At 46.8% G+C, this 22,092-nt stretch overlaps 2 protein-coding genes across 2 annotated transcripts; both read left to right on the top strand.

Moving 5' to 3' along the window:
* Positions 1-468: 468 nt before the first annotated feature.
* Positions 469-3,686, top strand: LOC144093996 (adult-specific rigid cuticular protein 15.7-like). Its single transcript, XM_077627823.1, has 3 exons — positions 469-522; positions 1,949-2,041; positions 2,961-3,686. Exons 1-3 carry the CDS (start codon positions 511-513, stop codon positions 3,285-3,287), a joined length of 432 nt encoding a protein of 143 aa, XP_077483949.1. The 5' UTR covers positions 469-510; the 3' UTR covers positions 3,288-3,686.
* A 4,497-nt stretch (positions 3,687-8,183) lies between these two features.
* On the top strand, positions 8,184-16,122 carry LOC144093988 (adult-specific rigid cuticular protein 15.7-like). Its single transcript, XM_077627811.1, has 4 exons — positions 8,184-8,235; positions 11,962-12,051; positions 13,273-13,666; positions 15,762-16,122. The coding sequence occupies exons 1-3, from the start codon at positions 8,224-8,226 to the stop codon at positions 13,615-13,617; spliced, it is 447 nt and encodes a 148-aa protein (XP_077483937.1). The 5' UTR covers positions 8,184-8,223; the 3' UTR covers positions 13,618-13,666; positions 15,762-16,122.
* Positions 16,123-22,092: the final 5,970 nt, after the last annotated feature.

Raw genomic sequence — 22,092 nt, 5'->3', positions numbered from 1 at the left:
TGTTGGGTTTGGCGGGGTTGGTTGAGAGACCGAGCGCGGAGGTCGTGCATTGTGGCAATATCATTTGCATGCCCAGCAGAAAACTCACTCGTGGCTCTGACGCTGCTCCGCAATCGCAAGGCTTGCTCAGCTTCAGCCTTGCCCAAAAGGTCACCTGTGGGAATCTTGTCCATATTTTTCTTTTCTCTCACTCGCACGGTTTCGGAGCAAGTCAACCGCGAGATCCGAACCCAATGAAAGCACCTCCGCCAAAGCAAAGGACCGCAGGAAACCGGCTTCCGAGAGCAGGCGACTGAATGGCGCCGTGAACGGCATGGAGACGAGAAGCGGGTGTGCGAGCTCCGAGACACGAAATGCAGCATTCCGGGGAAAATAGCCGCTATAGCCTAGGGAGACTTTCTTGGCGAGCGAACAACGGCGACCAATAGGGAGCAGGTTGGCCGAGACTTATAAAACCAGACAGACCACAGCCGCCGAAGTCAGTTGCAAGAGCCCCTGGACTGTGGAAACATGCTCACTCAGGTAACCAAGCCCGCGCCGTACAACTCTGGGACGGACCCTACGATGTGGCTTCAAGCAGCGACTACCACTCCCGCCGCCTCGCTCTCGGCTCTTCTGTATTTAGAGATCAGCCCAGGGATTGCGGCATATTGAACTTAATGACCGAGTTAGGGTCGTCGGCAGAGAACGCATTCACGGTTTAATTGAGGAACTAAAGCAGCTCACTAGGGAAGCTTATTTGCTAAGATAAATTTTAGCACAGCTCCGATGGGAAAGTTTAGTGCGAGATGTCCCCTTTATTGACATTTTTATTTCCAACGTTGAGTGAAATAAGGCTCTACGTTGTAATTATTTTTACTGAGAACAAAGTTATTGTTGCGTGAGCTTTGCTTCGTCGTCATGAAATTATAGTGGCAGAGAAAACGTTATTCCATACCGTCATCAAGGAAACGTTTGGTCGATTCTTTCTTTTCTGATGTCAGCATATCCCTCATTGTTTTAACTTGGAGCTAACTACAAGAACAGATCATCAACAAGAATTTTTGTACGCCGTTGTCTTAGATATCTGTTGAGTAAGCTTTTGCCTACGAAGTTTCCGACAGCGCTTGAAAACAAAGCCTCCTTGCCCGTACTCGCAAAAGAATTTCTACAACATATATATATATATATATATATATATATATATATATATATATATATATATATATATATATATATATATATATATATATATATATATATATATATATATATATATATATATATATCCTGAGTAACTGCCAACTTACTAATTAAATAATGAGCGTGCCCCCGCGCTTTCTTAGTGTCCTTTTTTACCGGCAGGCGTTCTAAGAGTTGTAGGTTTTGCTGCACATGCACGCTCGCTAGACGACAAGGCAGAGGGAAGGAAGGGAGCTCGGCAGTGACTTTTTTTGTTTCACGCTTACAGGCTTGCGTACAGTAGAGGGAGGAAACAGCAAAACAGAAAAAAGAGAGAAACAGAAAACGTCGAAAGGAAGGCCGGGGACTACGATGCGACCAAGGTGTGATTCAAAGCGACGAGGTTCTAAAAACTACGTATGCGCTGTTCGTTCCTAGTCAGCTCTTTGTATATAGGGACTGTTTCAACACCATGACCGGCCAGCACTCGTGCGGCGGCCGATCAAGCTCCGCTCTTATGTCAGAGGGGCTTGGTGAACATGACGCAAAAATTTGTATAAGTGATGTGCGAGGTTCACGCTCGAGATCTCTTTATGCGTAAATATATGCCAGGAAATTTGCCCATATAGAGCTTCTTTTCCTTCGAGCAGTGTGGGGCAGCTCCTGTCAGCTTTAATTTGAACGCCGGGTGCTAGTTGGATTATATATTTTCTTTGTCTCAGGGAAAGTGAGGACGCTTGACGAGGCCTAAACTTCGTTGTCGGCGTCACTTTTGGGGCTGATGCAGGTTGTCGTTTTCCTCGGCGTCGCATCCGTCGCTTTAGGAGGTTACGCGGGAGGACACCATGGCGGATCCAGCAGAACTTACAGGAAGCAAGACGTAAGTGCGGTCGTCGTAAAAAGACGCTCGTTTGCCTAAAATATCTCGCCTTCCTCGTTACTATGCACTTAAACTCGCCACTTTCGCCATTGCCTGCCTTGTTTCTCGTACGCGGGGAACTTTCTTCTTAAGAACACCTTCCACTGTGCAGGCCTAGCAACAGTCCTTCCTTGTTTCTCAGAGTAGATGTGTCTCTTCTATCGGGATTATTGAATTCGATTCTGTGTGCTGCAGATAAATAATTTACACTTTGAAGACTTCCACAAACTGGACATATACTTACTTCACCTAGACAGTATGCTTGACGACTTGTATCGGTCTTGTTTTTTCAATGACATGCAATCGAATATTACATTCAAACTGAACAATCGGAATATCTACGTCAAAAATTGCCTAGATTATGAAAGCGGTCTATTTCGGACTACACGAGGAATTTCATAAACTGGCCATGAATTTATTTCTCACAAGAAATGATAAAAGTAAGAGCCTGTACTATTAATTATCGGCCATCGGTCTCACCTTGGAATTAGTTGTGAGCAGTGTAGAATGTAGCGCAGCTGGATACGTAATCCATTTTACGTGGATGACTGTGGCCGCTATGCTACGTGCTATACAGAATACAACTGTCTTTTGATTAAACGTGGGAAAATTGCACGCTGTAACCTGCAGGAGTGACGTCGTATAATTTTCTCTAAGGCGCGTTCTCTTAATTGGCCGTATTAAGAGGAGCTACGCCGACAGAACAACCGAAAGTTACTTAGCGGGAGTTGATTAATCTTGTTCTAAACAATAGTTCCATGAGCGTTTAACAGCCTTTCAGAGCATGTAATCATTCAGGCGTCATTTCCGTTATGTTACGCTCTAAACCACCAATCCTTAGTTTTTGCGCTTGTCTACCTTGCATTGCACTCCTGTCCAGGACTACGGGCATTACCGGTTCGGCTACGACATCGTCAACGGCTACGGAGCAGTCAACGGCCGCCACGAAGCCGGAAACGCGTACGGCCCCGTGCACGGCTCCTACTACCTGGGCGACATCGACGGCCGCCACCGGCAGGTGCACTACGTGGCCGACAAGCTCGGATTCCGCGCCGTCGTCAAGACCAACGAGCCTGGAACTAAAACCAGCCTCCCCGCCGCTGCACCTTACTTGACCGCCCATGGCAAGGCCGTGCCTGCTTACGGGCACGGCGGATATGGAGGATACGGCGGATACGGATATGGACGACATGGATACTACGGATAAGCCATTTGCAAGCCGATTGCAGATGGGAAACAAAAGTTTTCAATTTGGTCTTTTCACAGCCAAGCCTGACACGGTGCAGGGAGCGGTTTCTAGAAAGCAGTTGCGACCTGAAATCAAATATACGGTTTTAATAAATAGGCTGTCGTGCTTTTCTAAATCTATTCTTCTACGGTTGCCTTTCTCGCCGCATGAATCAAAGTGTAAACGAAGCTATGCTGAGGGTAATGGACTCTTGCAATGTCTCACTGCTCAAGTGCCGCATGATCCACTGCCGGCCACGAAAAAAAATTGACAATGAATTCAATGAGAGCTAGCCTAAAGTCTACTCTATAGTATCCCATTCATGCTTGGGCCTTTACGGTCTCTATTATAAATAAATAAAAATAAATTATTAAAATATTGTCAATCTTTTCTTTTTTAAATCCCTGCCCCTTCACCACCTACCTTAATACCTTCCTTCATGATACGGTCTAGGTGTCCACCCACTTTAAGACTGCTACCAAGCCTCGTATTTCCTCATAACAATACAGTTATAACTAGGGGCCGGACATTTGGGTTTTTATTTTGGGGAAATACGGCGGGCTTTCTTCGGTTTTTATTTCAGAACACTGTGTTCGGTTGTTTTATTCGCGATTACTTTTTCCTGTAGATGAATTACTGGATTTTTTCCGTGATATGATGTGGCATCCCTGTGTGGTCAAAAGTCACCTATTTGTTTATCTCAGCCTTTTTTAGCAGCACAAGCGTTAGGTTTGCAAACAATTAATGGATAAATGGTCGTATTTAGAGCTGTGCTTGTTCAAGAATATGCTATCACCATTGCCGAAAGTAACGGAAGTTAAATGATTAAGTGATTCATCCTTCAGATAAAACGTTAAGTTAAACTAGACTTCCTAAAGACGGGATGTCATATTAGCGTTGAAATGTTTCACAGGGTTGAGCAAGAGGACGACGAGGCATCGCATGGCCTAGAGTTGACTGCAGCGATGGAACTGCCGTTTAGCAGCCACGGTTGACAGAACATGGCAGTTTTTCGTGACATTTATGCGTGTCTTCACGTCAGTGTGCTTATACGCAGTGGAGAAACCTGCTTAATGAAGTAACTGGCCTATAGGGGTGTAATGAAAGGGAACACCCCAGCGCTAAAATGCGACGCATGGCGAGGAGGTACGTGGAACCTTTCAGTGTGCCCAGTCGTGTAAGGTAGAGGATCAATGCCTCAAAACGTAGGACTGCGCTGCTTAATCCAAAGGTATCACCATCTCACTATGATTAATTTACATTACATGATTAATTTTCTCCTTTAATTCGGGCAATTCCTATTTGGAAGCAATCTGGCTGTTGCGTCCATGCCATGGATACTGACCATTTTCGGTTAAAACCGAATTTAGCAAATTTAATTCGGCTTACCTTTTTCGCTTTTTTTCTGTTTAAGCCTGAAAGTCCCCCCCCCCCCCCCCCCCCCCCCCCCCTGTAACCACTACGCAGATGCGCACACTCTGTTGCTTGGGAAAAGCGCGGACGCTCGTGCCACGAGCTATGCTACGGTTCTCATGAATCAAGGGTGATTCACATGCAAGCGATTGAGCGAACTGAGCGACCAGCGGCTCGGCGCAGCGATGCTTTTCGCAGGGTTCCGTTTCACATGCGTCGCTCCAGAGCGTTTACTGCCGCTGCGAATCCCAGTGTTGCTGGCGAATAATACGAGCTCGCGGTTGGTTCCGGTGGTTTGCAACCATCAACATGGACAATGTTCATGCATTATTCTCCCAAGATTGCTCGAATTTTGTTAATAAAGAACTCTTGTTTGTTAAATATTGACTACGTCTTATTTTGACGTCAATAATATCATTCATTAAAGTTCGTACGTGCGTGTCGGAAGCACGTGTAGTAAACAAACAGTCTTTCCCGCACGAATACTCCTCCTGTCACGTGACTTTTCCGCCGTGCAGTCATTGGTCAGAGGGCGGAGCTATCGCGCTGTCGCTGCGAAAATTTCCAACAACCCCTTCGCTCAGGCCGGCCGAGCTGCCGCGACGGGTCGAAACAGGTTTTCACGTCGCGGCGACAGGATTCGCTGGCATTTTCGCTTGCATGTGAAACACGCTTCAAGCGTCACCAGTGCGAACGGGGGATACCGCTATCTACGAGTTTCCCGCATTACGGAACCTCGCTAAATGTTGTCAATTTTTGTCCATGAAATGTGTGGGCGCAGACGTTCGCCTGCTATCGGGAAGCGTGCCGAGCTCGTGCTGCCTCTGTTCAATCCGCCTGCATGATGTTCCGCCTACGTGCAGCATCCGTTCAACTACCGCGCCTGACGATGACGTAGGCTGCACGAGGTGCGAGGCGCCAGCTGCGTGCTCAGGTATAGTCGCGTCTCTGACCCTCTTCCCCATAGCTTCCACGGTGCTTAGCTGTGCAAGGGTGTGCTCCCATAGCACTGGCAGTGAGTTTACGCAAGTTGCGTGAGTTTACGATTGGGACGTACTGCGGTGCCATTCGTCTCGTAAAAATCTCGTACAGCTGCTCATTGCATTGCAGTCATATATATGCTGAGTAACGCGAGGAACACGTGAAAGGGCACGGTACACGTGCGGAAAAGAGTTCCAAAATTAACCCGGAATCAACCCTCCAATAGATAGATGCCTTAAGGCTTAGTCGCGCTTAACTGCGCATCAGCGAGGTCTTCCTATGTTGTGGCGCTGTTAGTATATGTATATTGTTACGGGGTAAAACACAGAACGCCAACTTCGTCTTCTCCCTTGCAATATGTTCCTACCTTATACCTATATATAGAGCTAAAGTTAAGGCAAGAAATGTTGGGCGCTGAGCGTCATAACAAAAACTCTTTTACTCACACTGTCTACTGCATAGTTGTAAACTCTATCCCATTCATGGCACTCAGTGTGTCTGAGTCACCAACTTTGCAATAAAAACGACGTGCTGTTATTAGAGTCGCCGCGCTTACCATGGCTGGCAAATAAAACGGCGCGTTCGAATGACCAAATATAGAACAGCCGTGAATTCTCTCTCACTTCACTGCACCGCTGCAGCCGCCGTCCTCTGAGCTCCTGGGAACGCCACGGTTCACCGCTCCACTCGTCGAGTGTTTGCAACGCTGGAGCGCACGGCTCCCGTATTGGATTCTTCGTTGTTCCTGTCCACGCGCTTTGCCGGAAGGAGGAACGATGCGTGATCCCCGTGAACCTCTCCCGCAGCATTCGACATCCATAACAGAGCAACGGATCCCAGAGCAACGGATGCATGACTCGCAGGCAACAGAGACTATGCATTGTTTAAACACTTCTGGTTTTAACTTCGCGCCTTTAAAACATTAAGTGCTAGCCTGCCCTCCCCGCTCCGTTTATTGCAATGCACAGCTTTATTTCCTTTTTCGCTTTAGGGGCAAACAAAAAACACTTAGCCATTTCCTAGTTCCTTCCATTCCTATTGGTACGCGAGATGCAGCATTTCATATACTTGTCCTTTTCTTAACAATTATGCTGCAGTACTTTCGGTATGGCCATGTTGTAGGCATGAGTAAACTATGTTTCTTCATATTAGTGAGCTACTGGAGCTCAGTGAAGCTGCTTTTTTTCCAGCCGCTTACTTTTACATGCAATGTTCTAAAATAAAATTATTTTGATTGATTGATTGATTGATTGATTGATTGATTGATTGATTGATTGATTGATTAAAACGAATGAAATGAGATTAACAATTGGATAGGATATTCAAGAGGTCCGGGTGCAGACTCGTAGAACTCAAACAAGGTAGAAAGCTTGAAACTGGTAAATTTGGAAGCAAGGTGTGTAGAAACTACCATCATTCCTCACTGGCATAGGCACGAGTTGTAATCTCCAGTATTTCCACCTTTGCACCATCAGTTTCTCTGGAAAGACAGGCATACAAAGAGTGCATGGCGGCACGTGTTATGTCAACACCGAACAAATGAGGTTATTTTGCACATATAACTACATCAGTAACGCCACCTTTATTGCACCCTTATTGCAACACTGACAAAGCATAGGGGCGTTACCAGATAAATTAAACTTCGTTAAGATGTCCCACGCACCAGTGTTTCTTGCTATTGTTTTACTATCATTGTTTTGATCACATTAACAATCTGCAACCTCCAACAAGAAAAGTAAGTCGTTTGCGATGCAATGCGGCAGCGCATTTCCAGACTTAAAGCCACAACAAATTCCTTTCACAGACCTTTCCATTTGTTCCTAGATTCTTCCGCTGCTCCTTTAAGAACACTGAGATAGATGTCCACCAGGATGACTAAACCAATTGCACACTAAGCTCAAGAAGACACGAAGCACATAGAAGGGGCCACAAAGTTCATAAGGCGGTTGATTTGGCCCTTAACCTTGCCGGTAAAAAGGCATAGCGAAGGTCGAATTCCCGACTAGAGTTGTGCAATCAGTACGGACACCACATGCTTTTGTGTACACTTAGTGTACAGTGGCTCCGAAAAACACAGCTTGGAGGGGAAAAAAAGTAGAGACAAACGGCAGCATGAGACAGACCAGGCCCTCGAGGTACTCGGTGAGCACGTGCGTGGCGCAAAACTCACGAGAGCGCGAGCGAAACTTTAGCGGGTAATAAGGTCACGCTTCGTTCGCAAATTGCCAGCAAAGCGCGCCGGTAAGGCGAAGCGAGCCCGTTGAGCGCCATACTTTTTGCCCAGCGACATAAGCTGGCCTCAGTTATGGTCGCTCAAATTTGACTCAACGATGGCCCGCGTCATGCAAAGGTGGCGCGGGCCGGTCATTCTAGGGCGAACGGCCCACCTGCTTATGTCTAAGGTCACTGGAAACGAAGAAAAAATGGTTCCCGCAGAAGCTCTTGCCACGGGGCCGCCGTATATAAGGGCAGCGTGGGCGAACAGCGTGTCACTTGGGAGTAAGAGCACCAAGGCGGAGACATGATCGCGAAGGTAAGCCCGGCGTTGTTCACTCACCCGCTCAGGAGCGATAACGTATGGCAGAATGTGAACCATAGGGTAGTAGCGAAGCTCCTTTTAATATTCTTTCCCCGTGAGGATGCGAGCTTCTTCTCAATTAATGCGTCGAAAAAAGTAGGGCACGAGCAGGATAACGCGAGCATTGATGCAATGGCAGGGTGGCTTTGAGGCTGGTCTAGACTGGGAGTGCCGAGGCGAGCATGACCCTTATGGTGAAGGCTTTGCTACCGTTTCCCCAAACGACCTCAACCAATGAGGGAAGCAGTAGCAGATGTTCAAGCTAGCGGGCCATACTCTGCAGCGATCGGCTTTCATTGCGCCTAAGTGTTGTGGAGCCTATCACTGCTTTCCCTTTCTTTCGAATGCAATATCCTCGAAGAACAAGCGCAGCGAATAGGCTAGCTTTGTGAGCCACCTGCGGCATGCGCAGTAATAATGCGAAACAATTTTCAATTAAGAAAGCGGTCGCGTTCCTTACTCTTAGGCGACCGTTCCAGCGTTCCGCGTCCTAGTCTTGGTCGGCGTAGTCGGCGTAACACGCCACCTGACAGGCGGCGTGTGTAGGCGTGTGACGGGTGGCGTGTTGGCAGGTATGGTAGCAGAGCAAAACGCCACCTGCCATGGCAAAAGCAGAGGAATGGACAGCTAGAAGGCAGCTGCCACGGGAAGATCCCGAAGGGTGGCTGGCAGCGCATCACGCCATCTGCCAGCCTTGGCAGGTAGTAGCTGCCACGGCTGCCAGGACTGAAGCGCTGCACTCATATTTCGCATTATCAACTGTCGTAATCACCTGTCAATTTTTTTGGGCTTCGCAATTCGTCCACCGCGATGCATTCATAGCCCATCTTATCATAACTAAGAAGCATAACTTCCTTTTTTTTTCACCCCAACAACTTCAGCGACAGCTACCGAAAATATTGTTCACTGACGCCAAGCCCGATCAAGCGTCACGTGTGTCTGCGATGACGTAGACACATCCACTACAGAACCTCTGGAGCTTTCTAGATTTAAGCGATGGAGGCAGTTAGTGAGGTTCTCCATGTAGCTAAGTGGGTGCCAGAGCCTTTGAGGACACAGGTGGAAGAAGATTGCGGCTGGAGGGTGGGTAATCAGTTGTCCGAATAGCCTCCGCAGTGCGCAGCGCAATGGTCCCGGAGCGCCCATGATGTGGTGCAAGCAGTAGAGTTCATAGAGCTAGTTAACTAGCATGCGCACTGCGTTAATGTTTTGACTTCCGCCCTGTAGCGTCTCGAACGTTCGACGTAAGCCCGCCCACCATACGCTTTCAGACCAACGCACATAGCATGGCTCCAAATGTGGGCGACAGCATGAAGCGCGTGGAACGGTAAAGCTTAATTTCACGTTCTCAAGAAGCACATGCTGGTCTCTGCGATTCTCCACAAACTGCTTCTGTGGAGAATCCATGGAGAGGTATGGAGAAAAATAAAACACTCATAAAACACTCAGTTTGACGACCTCTCGAGATCGCGAGAGAAACCGATCCTGCTGGGGGTAGCACACAGCAGCATATTGGCCTACATTCGAGGACTTGGCAAAAGCGAGAGAGCTAACTATGAGCTGTAACTAGAAAACTACAACTCAAGAATAGCAAAGACCGAGCGCTAGCCATAAATACGCGGCTAGGTCATATACGCGCTGTTTCTAGGATTTGTTTCTGTAATTGGAATGTTGGCACGGCAAATAGATAGGAGTCCTGAAGTGCTAGCTAAGCTCATATACCTGCTTGCGTGGGGCAGCTATGTTCTCTTAACGTAGCTTTGCTGCAGTCGACGTAGCAGTCGACATAGTTGCAGTGCAGACGCAAAGACAGGCAACGGGTTGTTCACGCAACTTGCAGGAGTTCAGTTTCAGAGACGACTGCGAATGACGTAGAATGGTTCAGTCACAGTGTCGCCTCTTGCTGCGAAGAATGAAGGTAAGGTTATTGTGCAGAAAAACAAAAGAAAGGGTCTTCTAAATCTCGCACCAGTTGTACGTTACTGAGTTGTGATCATAGTAAAATAGCAATAGACAGTTCCGCGCTAGTAGCAATGGGTTAAAAGCTACAGAAAATGTACTGTTGCCCACATAGAACGGTAATCAGCAAGTGTTCTATCATCGTAAGAAATGGTCCGACTGAAGTTTTTCTACATAGCTACCCTCAGTTCAAACTTCTTTCATCGAAGAAACAAAAAGTATCAGTGTGCTTTTAACTTTACTTGACCATGCGTTCACTTGCACAGCGGTAGCAAAACTCAGAAACATAATCCAAAGAAAATAAGTCTGGCTGCACGGACAGCGTCTAAAAATATTGACTTTTTTTGCATGCCTTCAGAATGTTTCGTTTTGTTAAACAAAATCATTTTAAAAATTGGAGCACCCTGGGTAATGTCGGGCCTAGTTGTTTCAGCCTGCAGCTGAGGTTAGCCGTATAAAGTTGTTTCGTCTCGCCATAGATACAGTAATGAAGAGTTCCATTCATTCGATCTAACGCATTAGTCGGAAGTCCTCATTTTTTTTTTTACAGCAGGCGTAAGGATGATTCGGTAAAGTGTCTAGGAGCGGTAGGGCCGGAGGGCAGGTAGACTAATATTGCGTATCGCTAGCAACCATATATGTTTTCACAGCGTAGATGGTGGCAGTAAATTAAGCTGGAAGATCTGCTTATCACGTGCGTTGTGTCTTTCCTGAGCTTATGTACCGGCTTAGATACGGCCAGAAAGGACTCTGAAGCATTAGCACTTTCGCGAAGTGCAGCTAAATATTTCTCTTACAAGCGATCCCGCTGCAGTGCAAAAATTCCTAACAGCGAGCTGGCTAGACCCAGCGAACACGACTAACATACTGCTGCGTCACTGTTGCTCCTTGTGTACCCTTGTGCGGTTAAGAATTTGTCGCCTACATTAATATATCAAACGGAAATTAAATGAAAATTGGTTATCGGGAACTGAAAGGCGCAGTGACTGTCTCACTCTCGGCGAACATTTCAACTGTGCTTTGGGGGAAGAGATGAAAGAGGCAGTTACAGAAGGAAGAAAAAAAAAGGCGTGCCGTAGTGGAGGGCTCCGTATGAATTTGGGCCGCCTGGTGTTCTTCAACGTGCACTTACATCGCACAGCACGCGAGTGTCTTTTGCGTTTCGCCTCCATCGAAACGCGGCCTCCGCAGCCCGGATTTGCTCGGGGGCCCTCGAGCTTAGCAGCCGAACTCACTAACCACTCATTCCCCGAGGCATGTGTACGCTATGTTCTTCATAGGGTGGGAAAAGGTAGCCGAGTCAACTGAGTCGAATGCAGTAATAACTGAACCACCGCAGCAAGTGTCTCAAGCGGCCGAGAAAGCTTTATTTTTCAATTAGATAAAGATTGTACAGTTATTTGTGACAATTTTGGAGCCTATGGGAATTTACTTATGGGCAACACCATGTGGCTTGTTTTGCGTCCCTAGTGTTCCAAATCTGTTGAATGTAAGACAAACTGTAATCCTCTTCCCCCCCCCCCCCCTCTTCCCATCTTCAAAGGTAAGGACTTCTGTGAATACTACCAAAGTTCCGCTACACGGCTTTGAAGCAACCCTCCCTAACCCCGTGGCTTTAAACTTTTCATAAAGACTGTACCTTCTCTCTTATCGTTGAAATTTCGTCGAAGTGACACTGCGCATGATGACATGGTTACCTTTTTTACGTGATTCTCTTTGCAGGTCGCAACGATTCTGAGCCTAGCAGCATTGGCTGCGGCCGGCGCCATAGCACCGTATGGGGGATTTAGTAGAACGCACAGGAAGCAAGATGTAAGTGAAGTCCTTGGCTCTCAAGAGAATACATCCTACATTATTCTTCCAGTTAGACAACGACTAAGACAATATCTCAGTTCTAAAACCATCAACAGGCACAACTAGCTTTTAAGGTAAAGGAGTACTTGTGCATGCGATACTTCATATGTCCACTTTGAATCGGTACTGATTAAGAAAAGGTATCTGCCTGAAACTTCATTTTCTACCAGCTACCACAGGTCTCATGAGGTTTCTCCTTTTCTGTTTATTATTATACTTTTAGATAAAGAATACTAAGATGCCTTCGGCATGTAACGATCGTACACATTACAGATATACATATTACGATATATTTTGGAATTAATAGCGCAGTTTTTATCTGGAGGACTAGATTTTGTGCTTTATAACAACTCACTTTTATGTTTACTGTGTCATGCACGACCAGCGAACAGGAATTTGGCTGTGCTGAGAAGCAGTTCTATCAACTTCATTACCCACAACTAAGTTACCAGGAGTAAAGATCTCGCGTTTTGCATGCTTTTCAAGCTAACAGCGAGCATTTGGTGATAATGATGCGCGTTCGTGTGCGAATGCCGCGGCATCCATACCGCCGCACAAAGCAAAAAATTATGCCATCTTTCATCACTCCTGCATCCGCCGTTTTGTTTGTTGGTTATGACGAATACTTCCTAAGTCGCTCACGTTCCCATCTCACCTTGCTGCTGTCTCTGCTTCTATACTATGAAAATGTATTCAAAAGGTGCGTTCATTAGATCGAATATCCGGCTTTTCTTATGGCTACCTAAGAATCATAGTCATACTATTTTAATTAAAGTGCTCGCGCTAAGTCAGAACAGTCACCCAGCCCCACCGTAGAGCCCGGTGGCTGTACTGCTCACATGCGTAGAGACGTACAGAGTTGTGAAGGAAGCAGAACACCTTGCTGTTTATTTGTTCCGGCCAAATCTGTGCACTGGTCCGAACCTTCTATTTTCACTCACAAGAACAACTGCGTGAAAAGTTCAAGCTCAATCACGTTCAATGTGCGTATACAGATGGCAGAGCCATCCTCCGAGCAGTTAGATTCTATGCACACGTTCAAAATTAGATTGGCCAAAGGAAGAAGACACCTTTCACAAACAGGTTAGAATTCTTGTACCGGAATGAATGGGCGAAGCGCCGACAACAGAAAGGGAGACGCGAGCGCTTTGTGCAGACTTGCAAATCTACTCGTCGCAGGACTTCGGACGGTACAGCTTCGGGTACAACATCGTGAACGGCCTGGGTGCCACGAACAGCCGCTACGAGACCGGCGCGGCCTACGGACCCGTTGTGGGCAGCTACACCCTGGCCGACGTCGACGGCCGCCACCGGCAGGTGCACTACGTGGCCGACAAGCTCGGATTCCGCGCCGTCGTCAAGACCAACGAGCCCGGAACCAAGACCAGCCTGGCCGCCGCCGCGCCATTCGTGTCCGCCAAGGGACCAGTGGTGCCTTCGGTTGGATTTGGAGGAGGATACTTCCCGTTCGCCGGCGGCTACGGAGGCGGCTACGGTGGCGGCTACGGTGGCTACTACGGCTGAGCACGGGGCTCCGCATCGGCAACTCTTGCGTCTTTCTGCGCTTGCTCTTGTGCGTACAGGTTTTCCCAGGATCAATTCTCTGTGTGCCGGCGTTAGGATGCTGCGCGCGCGTGCCGGCAGCGTGAAAGTCCTGCACTTCTTTTGCAGCAATCCAACTAACACGTGTTCTACCAGTGTAAGCCATAAAAAAAAAAAACTACTTGCAGGTTCTCGTCAAGTGACCGAAAAAAAAAAGGGGGGGGGGGTGATTTAAGGTGGGCAGAAAAAAACAAGTCTGCCTCATTTCGTTATGCTGTTGTTAAGAGGCTTGACGATTTCCCTCGTATAAATGTATTTTCTTTGCTGCTTTGCACTGTTGAGAATTCGCACCCCCTCGATATCTATTGCCGTAGCTTTCACCTGACAACTTTCTTATAGGCGGCGAAATTCCTACGATACACCCGTCAACCATTGGCGCATCAGATGCATTAGAGATCGAACGGCTTGATGCTTTTTATCTGAAGGCTGCAGGCAGTGACTAAGTGTAGAAACACTTTAGTATCCAATATCCTGTCTTTCGGAGCACATGTGAGTGTACGCAGAGCTATAAATGGTTAGCCCGCCTCGATCGTTTTATCATCTTGAGTAATGTATTGAAAAATACTAGAAGTCACTGCGGCTACCCGCACTGGAGGAATGCGAAAGCGCTGACGCCTCACGACACTCGTCTCCTTTCAAATTTGCCGCCATGGTTGCTTTCCCGTCCACCTAATTCTTTATTTCTTTCCCATTTCCCTAATTACTCATTTTAATTATTAACTTCGACTCTGATTATACTCTGTTTCCATCTCAATCAATCATTTCGAGCTTTAAAATTTGGCACCATGGTTGCTTTCCTGTTCACTTACTAAATACCCGTCCAGCCTATTCAACCGTTCATTCACTTTTGTTTCTAATTAATTAACTAATTAATATATGCAATTAAACTTTTTGTTCGATTAATTATCACTCATAAAACACATTTCAATCCATTTCAAACTTTATTTTCACTTCGTTGCCTATTTTCCCACTATATTGCCATCCACGGCTGTTTTCCCATCCACTCACTATAACTTGGTCCGTGCTATTTCCACGTTTTTGTTTTACTTTATTGGCTCTAACTAATCATCCGACTGACATCAATTTTTTGGGGTATCAGCCTCACATCGTCCTCTATCGATCATAACCATTTGTTTGATGCTACCTTTTCTGAGAACGTCACAATCGCTGCGGGCACGTTTTGGTGACACGTTTTGGTGGCACGACCCCGCAGACATAGCCTAGAAATGTTTTCGCATTAATAAACTGTAAACAAAGCCAAAGTTACTCGCCAAAGAACTGGCTTGCAGTCAGCCGTGCTTGACGCATGCGCCGAAAGTGTGTGGCGTGGAGACGTCGGCGGCAGCCATCAACGCGGCCATCCACAAAAGTTGCGCCATATATCTCGGCTATCGTTATCACAAGACAACCCCGGATTCACGTCCCAGCGAGACTCGCACATTGCCACGTCCAAGTGTTTCGCCATCTGAGAGATCAACTTGCACAACCCATAACTGGGCGTGCCTCACATGGTGATCCGCTTAGCTTGAATCCCCGCAGCGAATGTGGCTGAATAGCGCTAAAAATTAAATAGATTCAGTGGTAGTGATTGTAGGGCAGAGGAGAGGTCAATTTGTGCATTGCGTCTGAAAATATAAGCTCGTTTTAGACTGTATTCTGCGCTTTATGGCTTGCAGAACGATAATTACCCTCGTAACTATTAACAGCGAATAAACGTGATTATGCGCCTTAAACAATGATGTTCTAACACGTTAAACATAACGAGCGAGAGGCCGTTCAAATGCAGGTTTGTTGAACAAAAAGTGACTGAATAGTTGACATGATTCACATGGGAAAATCTTGCTTGTTCTCTCGGCAATTAGGCAGGCGCTAGAAACGGCTGCCCAGATTCGGAGATATAATAGAAATGATAAAACTAGCAATAAATCATTGTATGTGCTTTTCTATTCTCTTTGGGCCCCAAAAACGCGGTGCAACGCTTAGTACAAGGCTGTGCAAATGCTTCGTTTCTTCTCTGTTGACTATTTCGTACCTTTATTTCGATTTCTTCTTTTCCCTGGCCCCAGTGTCTGCAGAGTCTGCACCTCCCAGCTGATGTCTCATCGTGCCTGTCTTGCACCGTGGTCCGTCCGCCATCTTCCGTGTCTCCCGTTGCTGCTCGCTGCTGAGGCCCCATTGCCGTCCCGTCGTCTTGTGCTGTGTCTAGTCCTGCTGCCGCTTTTGTCGTCGTTCGCCTCCTGCAGCCTTACTGCGATAGTGTTAGGCTCAAACGCTTTAGTTTCAAATGTACACGCGTACCTATGTAACTATATAAATCGACTAAACGTAGCGTTTTATGACGGACCGAAAAATCTATCGATGCCGCCAAGAAAACGTGGATTCCTGTTCATGTGATTAATATTAAATGTAAATAAATAATCCTGTCTATGCGAAGCCTGCGCATTTGATTTTGCTCTCTCACCTAGCGGTATTCAGGGTTTAACGGCCCAAAGCTGAACGTGGACTGCAACAGACGCTGTGATGTTGTTCTCCCGATCAGCTTCTGCCACCTGGAGCAGTACACGGTTGTTTTTGCATTTCGCCTCTATAGAAATGCGGACGCAGCGGCCTGGTTTCAATATCACGACTTCGGGCTGAACAGCTGAAAGCCATAGCCACTGTGCCACCGTGAAGGGGTATACAACATCAACAAAATAGAAGGATAGTACAAAAATGCGCTATAGATGATTACCTTGCTACACAACTCGGTGAAAAACAGAAAAAAACGATTCCATTTTACACGATACACAGGTCTGTTCCAACAAGCCGTAACGTTCCGACAAGGACCTTCGCGGCCCTAAATCTACCAAGAAATACGTCAAACGAGAAGCTCCTCAAGTTGGGAGTCCACAATACGTTTGACGAGCTAAAGGAAGCTCAAATAGGGGCCCAAATGTACAGGCTCCAGCAGTCAACCACCGGCCGAGCGCTCCTCCGAAGGCTGAACTACTTAAGTGAAGAAGTGGAAGATAGGGTTGCGGGCATACCTGATAACATTCGCCAAACACTCAGGGTGTGCCCAATCCCTCGCAGCATGGACCCTAATCTGCACGCAGGGAGAAGGGCTGCGAGAGCATGGTATGTTGAAAAGCACTTAGCTGAAAAAAAAAAAACAAATGTAGTATGCACAGATGCGGCTTTGCATCGATGGGACAGAAACACACGAAGAAACACAGAGTGGTATCGGTGGTGGTGAACCATCAAGGGGACCTAGTCACCAGTATATCACAGAGCGGCTGCAGAGTATCCGAGGGGGAAGAAGCTGCTGTTGCGCTAGCAGTAGCTGAAGGATACCGCAGAAATAAATCGCGCACAATAATCACTGACTCCAAAGAAGCATGCAGGCCCTACACTAATGGTAGGATCAGCAAGGGAGCGCTACGCATCATCCTCCAGGCGGGACCCCCGAACAAAGAAATTCAGCACAAAATTTTCTGGGTGCCGGGGCACACCGGGGTGACTGGGATCAGAGGGCCGACGATCTAGCTCGCGAGCTTACCAACCGAGCAGATACATGAAGTGACCCTGAGCCCACCACAACGGTGGAACCATCGTACGCGAAAATCCTAAATCACTACAGAGGACAGAGGATAGCGTATCCTCCGCCACACCAGCTATTAACGCAATATGAGGCAGTCGGTTGGCGTAGACTGCAAACAGGAAGCTTTCATAACTTACACATACTTCACAAAATGTTTCCGAACCAGTACGCGGACACATGCAAGTTGTGTGGAGCCACCCCCACTTTATACCATATTACATGGGAGTGTAAAAACAATTATTCATTCCATAAACTAAAAGAGCCCAATGCGGAACAGTGGGAGAGCCTGCTCACCAGCAGCGTGCTGGCGGTCCAAAAAGCACTGGTCCAGCATGCGTATGAGGTAGCAAGACTCAGTGGGGCCCTGGAATAAGGGCACCACCCCTGGAAGACTCGGAACTTCAACATGAAGACACCCGGGTCCCGCTGAATCGACCAATTTTTGGCGCCAATAAAGTTTTTCTCTCTTTCTCTCCCTCCTCTGTAGCTGTCACATCGAGAATTACTTGTACTATCCTATAGTACTGTCAAGGAAAAATGAAATGCGAACTGGACAAAATCAAAAACAATAACTGAAGACGAAATCAGAGACTGTGTACGGTATCTTTTTTTTTTTTATCAGAGCGGTCATGGCACCCTCGGGATAATAATTCAGCATGAAATCCATTAATTTTCTCAATTAACTCATCTCATCGCGCTGTTAACGTTTGGATTCTCCTGCAAGCAATTCGTTTGTATGTGCTAGGATACAGGTGCAAGAGAGCGAGGAGTAAGAATTGAAGCATGAAGAGCCTAGGAAACAAGGCTGGAAGCGTACTAACCCATATCACTGCCACAACCACGCTTGAAAACGCCACATAGCCTCAAGTAACATTGCAGTAGCAGTTTATCGGGCTAACGCGAGAAATGAGGCGCAAAACAAAAGAAGAGCAGCAGTTAATGTCACTCGACAGGAGGAGGAGGAGAAACACTTTCACTGAGAACGAATTATTTGTGACTGGAGTTTCTCTGTCTAGGACCCCATAGAGCTTGGCCGCCAGCAGTGCCCTATTGAACACCGTTGCTGGATTACGAGTTCCGAGCTGGTCAGCTTCCCCTCCCACTTTTGTGGGGATGTGTTGGGATGCGTTCTCTTTTGTGGTTTGTGGTTTATGTTATCCGACGTCCCACAGCGACTCAGGCTGTGGCGGATGCCGTAGTGGAAAGCTCCGGATAATTTCGACCACTCGGGGTTCTTCAACGTGCCCTGACATACACGTTCCTACTTTTGACGTGTCCAGACCATGTGGAATAGATAGTGATAGTAGTCGTAAAACTGGCACTTATTGTCGTAAATGGCCGGGTTGATTTTATGCAGTCTACTTGGGAGTGAAAAGGTGTTTACTTGTAATGGTATAAATACTAACTCTTCCTCATTGTCCTAGTCCCTTGCGGGAAGAATCTTGTGCTGTTCTGTAATGGTGTAGTATTTCCCTATGAGTGGTGAGACTTTCGCGGTCCTCTACAGTCTCCTCCTTAGGGGCCCGGCACGCAAGATCCCGGGCGGCGTCCTGTGCGTCATTATTCCCGCTGAGAGAGCTATGGGACTCAACCGGGGTCGAATTTTTGTGATGGTACAGACTAAATAATTAATTTTTATTAAGTGTACGCAGCAGATGACGTGGCAGTATCGGATTACTTTGCTAAGACGATCCGGTTAAGGCCCCGCTGTTATCGTTCCGACGGTAAATACACGGTTTCAAAACAAGTATACCGAAAGGTCTCAAAATTTCGTCTGGATCGGATGGTGAAGAAAAGGGCGAAGGCTGTGGACTTGCGCACTGAGAGAAGGGCTTGAGAGGAGGAGTCTCATGGAAGGTGCGCCGATATAGCACAACAATTTTTGTTCGATTCTATCGGTGAATTTCACGAAATCGGCGCTACGCCGGGCCGGCGTCGCGAACAATAGTCAAAGAAGGATAGGAGCGCGCAGAACCTCGTCATTTGTTTCGTTGCCTTACCTGTGCGCCGGCACATTCCGACATTGTTGTCAGAGTGGTGTCGTAAAATATATATCCCAGGAACGCTGCTACATGGATGTTAGTACGCTAACGAGATATAAAGGCCGTTAGGAGTCACTGCTCGATATTTTTTCAGCGCCAGCAAGGGAAAGCATGGGAACAAAGTTTACACGCTGCAGTGGAACACTTTAATAACTATTACGCACGCAGACTATATTTATATAAAGAGAATTTTCCAGGACTAGAAAGGCTTATATAAATATGAGGCGCTGTTTGTTAAGGAACAGCGCTGAGCACTCATGACTTATTAATGGCACATTTCAAGCTCGAAGAGTGTAGTGTTTGACTGCCTCTATAATTGCAGACATTATTACGGCATGCGTGTACTTGGATATAGTCCTATCTTATCAACTGATAGAGCCTTATGTTCCATCGCTATTGCTGCAATCAGTCAGAGAGGTGGACGGATTGGAAGAATCGAATAGAATCGAACGAAAAGATTGGTATCATAGCGATCTTACATTCACTGAACGCTTTCCATACACCGCTTAGGAACAATCTCAGAGCACAAAGCGCGGTAATTGCTCCGTGAAGACAGGGGTTGTATTTATAAACAGTCGTTTACAATTCACATTTTTTTTCTTTCCACTCGGTTGTTGCTTCAGATTCTTAATACAGACACTGTTCGCGTGTTCATATTTATTTATTTATTTATTTATTTATTTATTTATTTATTTGCAATAATTCAGGCTTCTTTGCAAGGCCCTAGCCGGTGATCGTACACAACTTCTAGATTCAAGCAAACGCTACATCATGGCAACAAGCAGTAAATAAAATTTACATTACTACAATAACAGGTGCCTGGTTAGAGCAGAAAATATCATTCCGGTGTCGTCGAACGCATAGCTTAAAGGCAACCTCCAAGGCCACTGGCCCCTGTAAAACAAAGCATGACAGCAATTACACAGCGCCTCAAAAAAAAAAAAAAACGACGCGTATAGCTTGTGTAAAAATGCTATTCTCGGGTGCTCTCAGACGCATTATACAATAGCGCTTTTCCAACAATAGCCTTCCACCAGGAAACAGCCTTCACTGAATCGGGAGCTTTCGGCGCTCGCAGTTAACCGCTGAGAAATGAAACAATTGCGCGTGCGAATGGGAAGCACTGGATTAGAAATGGAGTACACGGCGAGAAGTTGCGTATCCCGCCGCTATTATACCCTGCCCTACAACAACCGTGGTAGAGTGCTGGTATTCAGCTTCGCGCAAACAGCAATAGGTATACTACACACGGACACACGACGGGCGCCCAGCAGGTAATGCCCCTCAGCTCTTTTCTCAAGCGCTGTTTATTCAAAATTCATGAAATTCTCATAAAGTGCAGCCCCATAGCTGCCTCGGGCGAGAGTTATTTTTGGAATGTAATTTCCGTCTAAATCTGCGGCTTCACGCCGGAGCGAAACGGATGCATGCATGCCTTCCTTGTACCAGATGGTTTTCTTACGCAACTATGCTTTCGCAGAAAGAATTACACTCTTGTCTTTCTCAAATCTGGATCCGCGAAGCTCAGCCTTCAATGGCCAGGAAAATGAGAATGTGACGGTGCCAAGTCTGCACTGCAGGGAGCATGGGGAAGTACAGAGAGATAAGTAAATATACTGGAGCATAAAATAACAAGAAAAAAGGCCCCTGCCGGTGTGACAGACAGGCATAAATTAGTGTGGGCAGTTAAAAAAATAAACACAATATTGCCCAGCCTGCACCTGACAGACAGACACTAAGATGGAGCCTAAAGAGGTAGACCTCCGCCCCCATCACGGCGGGCAGCTGTACTGTGCTTCCATGAGGGAATATCATTACAACTGAATTTGTCAATCATCCATTTTTGTTAATAAAACTTAAAAGGAGGACGCCGACCAAAAGTAAAAAACAAAAAAACAACAACAAAATGACGTTTCGGCTCCCGTACGGGAGCCTTGTTCACAATGAGAAGGATTATAAAGTGCATCAGGATTAAATACGTTTGAAAAGAGGGCGCAGGGAGCGTGCGTATACAGGAGTTAGATTTCCAGTGTTGCGATTGAGGGTGCGATTAGTCGTTTGAATGAATAATGATTCGAGGTGAAGGCGACGGTACAGATTCTTTTCAGTTGCCAGCACGTGTGCCCTACCCCAGTCAATATCGTGGCCAGTTGATACGGAGTGTTCGGCGATAGCATTAGAGTTCACTTTTTTGTTTTTAACGTCATTACAATGTTCTTTTAGGCGTCTATTAAAATCACCAGTCTCGCCGATGTAGACGCTGTCACAATCAGAGCAGGGGACGCTGTAAACAACGCCAGGGTACTTTTCTTTGGGGAGAACGTCTTTGACGTTAACCAGCGCATGCCGAAGTTTCCTTGTGGGGACATGGGCAACGTGAACTTGGAATGTGCGCAGAATACGCGCCAAGGCTTCGCTTATTCCAGGTGTGTAGGGAACAGCGGCACGTTTCAGAGGGAACAACACGGGAGTTTCACGTGTCGGGCAAGATAACTGCTTTTCAGCGGATGCCACAAAAGCAGCAGGGTACTCGTTTCGCGCGAGTTCTTGCCGTACAGTACCAAAGTCGACTGCCCGATCTTCAGATGTTTCGCGCTTTGGTACTGTACGGCAAGAACTCGCGCGAAACGAGTACCCTGCTGCTTTTGTGGCATCCGCTGAAAAGCAGTTATCTTGCCCGACACGTGAAACTCCCGTGTTGTCCCCTCTGAAACGTGCCGCTGTTCCCTACACACCTGGAATAAGCGAAGCCTTGGCGCGTATTCTGCGCACATT

This window comes from Amblyomma americanum, chromosome 1 (genome assembly GCF_052857255.1).
Source record: "Amblyomma americanum isolate KBUSLIRL-KWMA chromosome 1, ASM5285725v1, whole genome shotgun sequence".
Lineage (NCBI taxonomy): Eukaryota > Metazoa > Arthropoda > Arachnida > Ixodida > Ixodidae > Amblyomma > Amblyomma americanum.
Note: the sequence above shows the minus strand (reverse complement) of the source record. Positions and strands in the feature narration are given on the sequence as shown.

Coding starts and splice junctions, on each gene's coding strand:
- LOC144093996 (XM_077627823.1), top strand. Junction 2,042..2,960: donor GAACTTACAGGAAGCAAGAC/GTAAGTGCGGTC, acceptor ACTCCTGTCCAG/GACTACGGGCATTACCGGTT.
- LOC144093988 (XM_077627811.1), top strand. Junction 12,052..13,272: donor GAACGCACAGGAAGCAAGAT/GTAAGTGAAGTC, acceptor TACTCGTCGCAG/GACTTCGGACGGTACAGCTT.